This window comes from Amblyomma mixtum, chromosome 3 (assembly GCF_055824585.1).
Source record: "Amblyomma mixtum isolate Tamu chromosome 3, ASM5582458v1, whole genome shotgun sequence".
Taxonomy (NCBI): Eukaryota; Metazoa; Arthropoda; class Arachnida; order Ixodida; family Ixodidae; genus Amblyomma; species Amblyomma mixtum.
The window spans coordinates 64,414,062-64,424,677 of NC_143014.1; the positions used below are offsets into that span (position 1 = coordinate 64,414,062).

General features: G+C 45.5%; 2 protein-coding genes across 2 annotated transcripts in view; one reads left to right on the plus strand and one right to left on the minus strand.

Annotated features, from left to right (window-relative positions):
• The window catches only part of LOC149350445 (terminal nucleotidyltransferase 4B-like), a 55,791-nt gene extending 46,997 nt beyond the window's left edge, over nucleotides 1–8,794 (minus strand). The window contains exon 1 of the mRNA XM_089579478.1: nucleotides 8,116–8,794. Within this exon, the coding sequence (XP_089435604.1) occupies nucleotides 8,116–8,474 (359 nt within the window). The 5' untranslated portion in view covers nucleotides 8,475–8,794. The remainder of the gene's footprint in view (nucleotides 1–8,115) is intronic.
• A 357-nt stretch (nucleotides 8,795–9,151) lies between these two features.
• Nucleotides 9,152–10,259, plus strand: NHP2 (NHP2 ribonucleoprotein). Its single transcript, XM_089579481.1, has 2 exons — nucleotides 9,152–9,957; nucleotides 10,004–10,259. The coding sequence occupies exon 1, from the start codon at nucleotides 9,206–9,208 to the stop codon at nucleotides 9,776–9,778; it is 573 nt and encodes a 190-aa protein (XP_089435607.1). The 5' UTR covers nucleotides 9,152–9,205; the 3' UTR covers nucleotides 9,779–9,957; nucleotides 10,004–10,259.
• The last annotated feature ends 357 nt before the right edge of the window (nucleotides 10,260–10,616 follow it).

The window sequence follows — 10,616 nt, forward strand, 5'->3', positions numbered from 1 at the left end:
TTTTGTTCAGTTAATTATCACTCATCAAATACATTTCATTTCAAACTTTATTTTCACTCCTTTGTCTATTTTTCTACTATTTCGCCGTCCACGGCTGTTTTACCGTCCATTCACTATATCGACGTCTGCGCTATTTCGGCGTTTTTTCGACATTTTTGGCTCTTATTAACCAATCATCCTATCCACATAATTTTATTTTTTGCACAGCATCCTCACATCACCCTCTTTCGATTACGACCACTCATTTGATGCTATCTCTTTTGGTAGTATCACACCACCAATGGAACCACTCGTTTGATGCATCACACCTGCTTGATGGGGTGAAGGCACACGGATGGATGCGTGAAAGTAGATAGGGGGTGGGGAGTGTCCACTGCTACCCTAACACATCGTCAGGGAGTGCCAGGCTGATGTTCCCCCGCCGGGCTCGGGGCTTTCCACCTGGGAGGCCTCACTGCGCGCGATGGGCCCGCACTGGCAGAAGACCGCCACCACGCGGGCCGCAAGACATCTAGCGCAGTGGGACCATGCCTGGCCCGGGCTTGTAGCCCACACCAGTGGACAATAAAAGTTTCTTCTCTCACAACTGCTGCGGACACGTTTTGCAGACACGACCCCACAGACACAGCCTAGAAATGCTTTCGCATTTAAAAGAAAAAGTACAAGACAGCCGCGTGCTTACAGCACACAGCAATGAACTGGTTGCATGTGTGCGTAGCAAGTTCACTGCTGCACTCTGGAAGCACTCACCTCTGCTGTGCTATTTTTTTTCCCCGTAAGAAACACGTTCCCCTGCTTAAATGTGCATACCTCTCCGCATTACAACTTACTGGAAATCGCACAAAAACCATGCTCCCGTGACAAAAGATGACCAGCGCTCGGTTCACGCTTTGTCTCCAATTAGTAGCGCAGTATGAGTAAACTCGACTCTTTGCTGTACCTGCAAATGAGGCAGAGAATTTAAATCCCCCTCCCAACCCCCTTATTTTTTTGTTTTACTTTTTCTGAAGACGCCGAGGATGGTGGTGAATATTCAGCACTGCCATGAGCTCAAGTTCACAGAGCTTCTTGTATTTAACATAAACGAGGTACACTTAGCGTTCTAAGCTGAAGTGACGATGTCTAGCCAGAATCACATACGTGTCAGGCCCATTTCACATGCAGCGACTAGAACAGAAAAATTCGGCGCAACCGTCAATGGTGCGACGCGCACGAAAAAATAGTCAAATCGCATTGCCGTTGCGACGCCAATCACAGCCGCTATTCCACATGCTAACGATTTCAGTCGGGGCGACGTGAGTGGCTTTCCATTGGCAAAAACGGCTTTGGCGAGTGTAAATGCCAAACACTTAACTATGCGTTTATTTTATAATCGTGACTGATTTTATTTAACTGTCGTGCATTTTTTGTTCGATAAAACATTAGTTTTTTTTTGCGCTCATCAACAGACAGACTAAGAGCAACCTGCCATCCTTTAAATCCTATTGGCTGACGGCTGCGCCGTTCGCCACGATCGCGCAGACGGTGCGCAGCGCGACTAACTCGTTGGAAGTCTCGCAAAAGATTTGTGACGACACCGACACGCCGTTTTGTCCGAAATGTCCGAAATCGCGCAACGCTGCAGCTACAATCGCATCATGAGAAACAGCCTGTTGTCACTGCGATTTTCGACGAGTGCTTTCACATGCAATGCATGCCCGGCGAATACCGTCAAAGCAGCAAGCAGGTTTGCTGCCTATGGAGTCTACCACTTGGCTACTACCGCCGGCAACTCCTACGTGACCACACATGCCACAAAGCCACGGCGATGACATCGACGCCAAGATTCGCAAGCCATCTGTGGCTACATCGTTGCTTTCTCCCGCCGCAGATTAACGGAAATCATGGCATGTGAAATGGGCCCGACAAAAACGCCGCTCACATGCTCTTCCCCAGCCCGTCATGCAGCTAAATCCAAGTCGTAGCACCTAAAGCTTGACATTTGCTTTCTGCCCGGAAAGCGATGTGGTTACTCCTTGAGTGAATGCTGCAACAACCGCTCTCTGCAGCGACCGTCTGCCCGGATATTCTTGCAACCTCGCAAGCAGGCCACTGGACCCTCTGTAGGGAGTGCGCATTGCCGTCCATCCGGGCACATTCACTCCTTGTTTGGCATGCATTAGCCTTGACTCCATCATGGCTCATTCTGCCTCTGGACACTGGCAGCCAGCAGAATCCCCCTGGACTCCTTTCCAACATCCCCAATGACAAGTTTCTTCAAGGATCAATTTGCTCGGGCCACTCGTGTACTCGTTTTTTTCCACGTGGTTCTGACTTTAACCGGCGGCCCAGCCCATACAGAGGAGGCGCTGCTTCGAAGACCAACTCTGACATTTCAGCCATGCAGGAGTTGGCAGCCACATCTTTATGCCTCATTTTCGAACACTTGCCCCCCCCTTTTTTTTTTCATGACACCTACAAGCGACCACCTTTGACCACCTACAAGCGAAGCTGACCCCCAGCACTCCATCTGCGATTGCCCCAGTCTCCGTGTGCTCTGTGTTTGTCACCTTTGAGGCAAGGGCATCACTGCACTGGCCTCCTTCCTTGCCGCTAGATACGGGAACCGCACCACCTACCTATTGGCCCACATTTAGGATCATCTGTAGATTGCAACTCCTTCCCATTAGCCACAGGACATAACTACACGATAAAAAAAAAAGCATGTGGCCCCACCCACAGTCCGGTACTAGTGTTCGCAACGCTGAACTAGGCACTGTTTCTGAGTTGGTGTTGCCTCAAATCATGCAGCAACTGTTCATATTTGAGCTGTAGACGTAGTAGCTACAACTTATATATTTATACGCCCCGGAACACATTCACGATGCGTTGTACTAAATTAAACGCGCCCAGATCCCGACCCAGCAGCCATGAGTTCAATTCCCGGTGGGCATGCCTTTACTTGTCTTTTTTTTTTGTCATGGGCACTGTGCAAGGACCTATGAAACGAAAAACGTCATAACGCAGCCAATGATCCCTCATTCTGCTATAGTTGGAGCACAAAGATTTCCAGCTTAGAAAGTGACCAAGCAGCTTTTTCCAAGTCTTCTCGCTTTCACCAGTATCGCTCCAATGTGTTGTGGTTGCAGAGCCCTTGCAGTTTGATGATCCGTGCAAAGTTCATAGGAGCCACAGCCGTTCACTCACTGTGGTCTTGGGGACAAGAGCTTCTCGGCGTTATGCGCTATGCCACACCAAATCCATTCATGCAGCCACCAATAGGGCTTATTCCCAAGCAGTGCAGAGTCCCTAAAGGCTCAAGCATCCGGTTCATCGGTTTACCTGGCACTGAAGCCTGACATGCTCTAGATATGGGCGGAACTCAGGAGCCAACGTTTCAACAATGGAACTTGCTTGCTTATGTCGGGGCAGACGCTCTTGCCCAGGTTCTTTTAATCAGAACCTCGGTGCTTGTTTCAAAGACAACTCCCCCGAAATGCTGGCACCGGATTCAAGATCCCTCTCACATTCTCAGTCAGTATATCTCCCAGCTCCTCCAGTCCTTCATGCAGCAGCCTCAAATAAGCGATTTCCACCACTGAGCATGCACAGGGCAAATGGTAGACAACAGATTCGTGCAACTTCTACTCAAGTGTGACACCACACGCTAAATGAATGGCTCGTACAACAATGAGGCTGCAAGTCCAGAAATGCATATCAACCTAGGCACATGCTAGCCATGACCACTCGCTCCTGCTACCAGTCTGTGGTCCTGTCTTTCGAAGTGAAGTACCTTCTTGAAAATTTTGTGCGTTTCACATTGTGCATAGCCGTATGACTGCACAAACAATGCAAAAAACATTTATTTTTAGACAAAATCATAAAGACATCTGAGGAACCATGGTTGCCATATAAGGCCGCACTCAGGCTGCAGCTGCAATGGATGCATTGTACACGTGCCACAACGAATGTAGCAAGAAACTAGCCTGGGGGAGCTTCAGCTATGATATGATATGCCAGCCTGAGACAACAGTAGATCAGTGAAGCACTATATAGCTCTGATATGCATTACTTCCACTGAATAGTAAACGCTACTGTCATTACATTAACTAGCAGCTCAAAGCAGCCAAACCCATAAATCAACGACGAGAAAAGTGGCACGATTAAAGGCAGCAGTTCCTTCACAAGTTAATGAATGAGTTTCAAATGGAAGAAAGCCATCCAACCAAGAGGAGGCAGCACTGAGGATTCTGGCTATTATGGATTGAAAACTTCTGGCTAAAAAGTGAATTACTGAAGCTAGCAAAGGAACCTTTGCCTGCTTTGACAACACTTGCGGATAATTACAGTTTTTCAAAGAGCCACAAAACTAAAATACAAGTAAAACTGACAGCATAGACTAACCACCCCAATGGGTTAAAAGAAATTACATTTTGTCTCCTTCTGTTCTAAGATGTTCTGTGGAGGCTATAACATTGGCAACAAATGCATGATAGCTATCGCTGCATACGCTGTCCTTCTCCTAAGGCATAAGACACACGATGTCACTCCAAAAGCAGTGACAGCATGGTGCTTTCAGGGGCGATGACACCCAGATAGCCCATCTAGCTAGAAGCGTCCATGCTCCTTCAACGCTGCAAAATAGGCTTTGGAGAGAGCTCACACACACAGCTCTAGTTTCTGGCAGCGTCAAACTGACACCCAACGAGCTCTACACTGAAGAGTTAAATGTGTGCTTGTCATCAAAGTGTTCGACATGCAAAACTTCCAACAATTAGCGAGTTGGACGATTCTAATGACAAAAAGAAAGAAAAAAGATGGTATTGCAGGATGCCATTTGGACCACTTAGTACACTAAGTCCAACCACTAAAAACAGAACTTCCCACTGACCTAAGCGCAAGCAGTGCCAGGGCCAGTGCACACCGTTTCCACTAAGTTCCAGCTTAAAATGTTAATACAAGGTAAAATTTAATGAAAAAAATTCTTGCAACTTTTCAGCTACTTCAGCATATAGGAGCTCAGGTGACCCAGAATTGAAACTTTTCACAACACAGTTCTTCCTGTGATAGGAAAAACATTTTGGTAAAAACCTATAAGTACATAATATTGTCAAAAACTATGTTGAATCTAACAGCTTTGGAAGAAATGAAATATTTCAACTAGAAAGCATGTGAAACATCACACATTAAAAAAGTAGCAGCCATTAGGTAACTATGGCATATTCACGTAAATATGTAAAACCATTCACAAATTTGATGCCATTAGCCTCAAAAGACATTTCCCTATCTTAATATAATTTTCCTTATATGCCGCCACATAATAAAAACTAAGGTCATTTCCTAATGATGGTGTTTAAAAAACATAACCAGTGCCTTCTGAAACATATATGTTTCAGAATATAGTTACTCATTGCAAATATCATTAAGTTAAACGACATTTTACAGTATACAGTAAAAAGGCTATAACAATTACACACGAATTTACTGACGTTGCCAATAACCATGTAATCATGGCAAGTAAAGCCAAAAGTCAGTAGGACAAAAACTACCCATAGCAGCACTGCAGCTAATGCAAGCAACAAACTGCTGGTGGCTAATGCACAAAATCGTAGTGCTGCGTTATAATATCTCTTATGTGAGAAGAAAAGTGACATTCACTCTCCAAACAGTTATGTTCTTCATGATGAAGAGGCATTAATTCAGTGAACTCGCAGCAAACAGCAGCAATAGGCTGTGGCATGCAGGGAAGCCATGGTTACATGGCATTGAGAGCAAGCATGGGCAACAGGTCAATTGCTAGTTTTGTCACAAGGTATTTATTTTTAGTATTACAAAATCAGTGGTAATTAAATAAAAATGCTAGAGGCATATTACCATTGTTCCAATAATTTTCGTTACTAACATCACACTTCTGTCCAATTAGAATAAATTGCACAAAACTGTGTGAGTGCTAGGGCTCTGCTGTTGAGATAGCACTTCCAGAACCAAAAAGAATCCAAATGCAAATGTCATTTTCAACTAATGTAATTGAAAATGAGGGTATAAGGCCTCCTATCAAATAAAATTCACTCTATGAACTGCCAACATAACATCTCAGATGTCAGAGCCTCGGCAATCACTCCCAGTTCTGACAATGGATGCATGTTGTATGTCATGTTTTCCAGTGCACCGCAGCTCCTCACATGCACTAAAGGGAAAACAGTATTTTTGAGAGCCAAATGATATTTGCTGGCATGGACGTGTTCAGGCCACATGACAGTCTCTTGGTAGCCCCACAGCCGTCACCTGACCCTATGCCATGCAGCTCAATGTGCACATAGCCTCATTAAGGCTGTCATTCCAGCACGTGTACAGAGCATCTGACATGAAGAACACAATTTTCTAAGGGAGTACAGATGCATCACAGGAGGCAACTGAAGAAATTCTGTCGCCCTGCAGAAGAACAATAACAAGCATATGAAGTTTGAAAACAGGTACAGAAAGCTCTCAGTGGACACCACACAGAAACATGCGATCTGCTGCTGCAGTAGCCATGCAAAAGCAGGTATGGCAAGTCTTTCTCAGCCAAACCTTGCTTAAGCCTTTCCTTCACTTAGTGTCGACAGTACGTTAAAGAGCATGCAATTAGCAAAAAAAGGGTGATGCTGCTGCAAGCACCTGCAAACAAGCATGAAAGATGAAAAGATGAAAGCATAATTACAACTAAAAAAAAAACAGCAACAAAAACAGCATGTCAGAACAGACTAAAATCAGAAGCCAAACCACGCACGTAAAATACGCGACCCAGCTCCACCTGCTCTACCACTAAACTACCTACAGGTTTGCAAGATGCATGATGAAAAAAATCATTTGCCCAGCACACAATCTTTGTCAGAGCCAGTCTGAAATCACAGCAAAAATATGGCATATGGACATTTTCGAATTATTTCCCCATTCAGTGAACATTAACAAGTGTGTCAAGGCCAGTAATGAAATGTGTATTACAGACAAATGTAAATGGCAATATATACTCAATCTGTTGCTAAAAATTTTCACTAGGTCACAGATTCCTGGTCAGCCATTTGCTGCAGACATTGAGCACATGCTTCACTGTGCTCAATATCTGTTTTGCATTTCAACCCAAATTGATAACAACAATCAAACCAAAGTATTCTTTACTTCCCCTGATCAAAAAACTTTACTTCTGACATTATACCGCTAGCCTCACGAAATGAAAGGCGCGCAGGCCACGGGGCTGGTTCCGTAATATATGCCTCTCCCCCGCTTTTAGCTTTAGCAGAGCAATGCTTTGAACGTTAAAATGGGCTTGCACAAAATGCCATTTTAAGCACTTCCAATAACGTGAGATAAGTGATTTGAAGCGCCTGCTTTTTAAAAAACTCTACAGCGTTTATTTAACAGCACAAAAACTAAACGTGGATTCTCCGGCACCACGTGTACAAAGTACCAAAGTTTAGCACCCCTTGGAATACTCTCTGCACAAGCGCACTGCGCGCTGTTCTAGTCATTTTTTTTTTTTCCATGTTTTTAGCGCTCCGCGAATTAGGCCTTAATCAGCACGTCGCAACACAGCCGCGTGGCCAGCAGCAGACGAGACGACTGAGCGAAGTAAAAGCCTGGGAGGTCATCGAAGGTGTGGCTCGTAAAAAACAAGACGCTGATTCAAACAAGCAGTTAATCTTCCCTGCGTACCCCACACGCGCACATGCTATAGTGGGGGAAAAAAAAAAAACACGGGAAACTGACATGCTGCCTGTTTTGAGACGCGAGCTCCGCGCTGACAGGGCTAGCTGATGGCAATACTTGAGAGCACTTGGAGAATCGCACGTGTTTTTCCCGAGTTGCGGAGAACAGCGTGCGATCCACACACCATGCTCGAACGAAGACGTGGAGTACAATCTACCTGTCTGGCAAGCGTAGGAGACGGCAGTTTTGCCACCGATGGCAAAATCCCATCACCGGCAATCCTAAACTGTGCGTACACACACACTTTTCGACAAGCCTCACCATAGTTATCACGTGATTCACAGCGCGCGCCAGCAATGCGAGCAAATAAGAGCAGTCAATCCTCCACCTATGACCACTACGGGTTTAACAGGTAGACGGACTTATCTTCCATGTGGAGTTGTCACTTACCCGAGAATTCCCGGACGAAAGTGTTTCACCTCAGTTCTCCACGGCGTGCCGCCATATTGACTGATCAAGTGTTGGTTCCTATTGAGAGCATACGTGCTTGCACGGTTTTCTCTTTTCCGCTTCGTAGGATTGTAGAACTTGTCTGCGCCACTTGTCAGTTCGTTCTGTCCATTGACGGCTTTCTTCGGCTCTGTGACACTTGCTACAGTACTGTTTATGGGGATATACTCAGGAGCACGGAAATTCGAGTTGTTGAGATCCATCGTTTCTAAGCCTTGCTGCGTTTCCCAGATGGAGTTCCACAGTCGCAGAGCCGGCCCGTAATGTTCAGGCTGATACCAGCCAATACTAGGATCCATCCACTGGACCAAACACACAGTACGTACAGAAATGCCCACCCCGTGCTTCTCGAACACTGATTGCTACGAGAAGAGCGAGGGAGGGATTATTAAAAAAAAGGGGAACTCTCCTGCGGGTGTCCACCGAGGTGCACCAGATAGTCGACACGACCGATACACACGCCGTTTGGAAAGGCAAGAAAGGCAAGCGAGGCAAGCCCCCTCGAACGGCGCATGCGTGCGGGCGTACATACATGCACCCACAACCACCTTTCATTGCACTGGCAAATATTAATTGCAGGCTCAAAATACAACAGCGTTAATAAAAATATATATGATCTTAGTCACGGCTTATTATTTAAAAAGGTAAGTTCGTGGCCAGCCATGTTTTTGTCTAGACATGTCAACACTGAGCGTTGAGAAATGCATCCTCACCCTATCCGCCCTGTGGCTTCTCCGATCAAAAATATAGTGCCGCGTCAAGGGTCGTTTTTCGTTATTAATACAAAGTGCAAAACATCTTTGGCATAGTGACTGGTTTTGTCTACAACAAATTCACATTATGTTAACTTTTCTGTTTATTTTAATGTTGTTCTTGCCTTCATGTGGTGGATGGGCAGTGGAACTATGTATTCAAGCCCCTGAGGTGAGCGGTTGCAGCGATTGTGTTTTGTTTTCCGCCGACAACGTGGTTCAACGAGACAACGAGGCTTGAGCTCAGTGCGTACGGTAGACCCACGCTCTTGTTCAGTATGCCAAAAATCAAACGAGAACGAACTGAGGATACTTATGAAGAGGGAGGTTCCGTCATGAAGGTTTCGAAGAAAATCAAGAGAGAGAAAGTGGAAGATGATGCGTCTGCTAATGTGGAAGATGGCTTGGACGAATCTGCACGTGCCGTCGAAAACGGTGGGCAGGATTCTCTGACTTATGAGGAAAAATTGGCATTTGTCAACTCTATTGCGAAGCCCATGGCCACGAAGAAGTTCACGAAGAAGTTGTACAAGTTGATCAAAAAAGCTGCGAAACACAAGGGCTACCTCTTGACTGGCTTGAAAGAGGTGCAAAGCAAGCTCCGCAAAGGAGAACATGGCTTGGTGATATTGGCTGGTGACGTCCATCCAATCGACATATTCAGTCACATTCCTGGCATCTGCGAAGAGAAAGGCCTGCCCTACATCTTCACGCCTTCGCGACGTGACATGGCTACAGCGGTGGGAATGAAGCGAGCGCTGGTCATAACCATGATCAAAGAGCACGCCGATTACAAGGAGCTGATGGCGGAGTGTGCTCAGGTCATTCAGAACGAGTATGTTATGGTGTAGGGGCTACGTTCGTGCTCATTCGACACTCGCAAAAGGACGTGTTCATTGGCGCTGTGTATTATCCATATTGGCTTTCATCGTGCTTGCCGCACATCGCACTTTGATGACGTCGTATGCTGGCGTTGTCTAGTTGCTTTATATTTTTGTTGAATGTCATGATGAATTGATGCTACTAAGCTGCCTGTTGTAATGACAATGTTTTCAGAAATGTACAACGTGGCAGAGGTGTGCTGTGAATGTCATCATAATTGATGCTATTGTCCAGCTTATTGTAAAAAGCGCTACCAGAAATGTGCAGCGTTGTGGAGGTATGCTGTGAAAATGCTGTATTTTAGCAAAATTTGCAGCTCTAGGTCACTGTACATTGGTAGTGGTTAGAAGTGAGCGTCCAAAATTAGCCACTTGTTTCAACTGCTTTGTATCTGTATATAAGGCACCCAAAATAAATGACAGGAATGCTGCTATGCAGCTATGTTGCTCATGTTGTGTGCTCCCATTTCTGCTGCATGCCCCTGGCTAAGGAATATGGCTCCTGTGCCTTATTGCATCCAATACTTGACACCACATTTTTTATTACATTTGCAGCATGGCTTTTGTGAAAGGTTTTTCAGGTCTTAGCGCAGCCCAGTTATGAAATTTCATTTGACCAGGACCAACTCTGCAGTTGTCGGAAGGTAATAAGGCTGAGCTGCAATCCTGTTATGAATGACTTCAGCACAAATTGTGCTCTGCTCAATGAATTCCTATGTCTAGGGTTCAAAAACATCACTAAGGCAAGGTGTGCATCCCCCCACTGCTTATACACTGCACCGACATCTCAAGAGTGGCTGTCATCTTT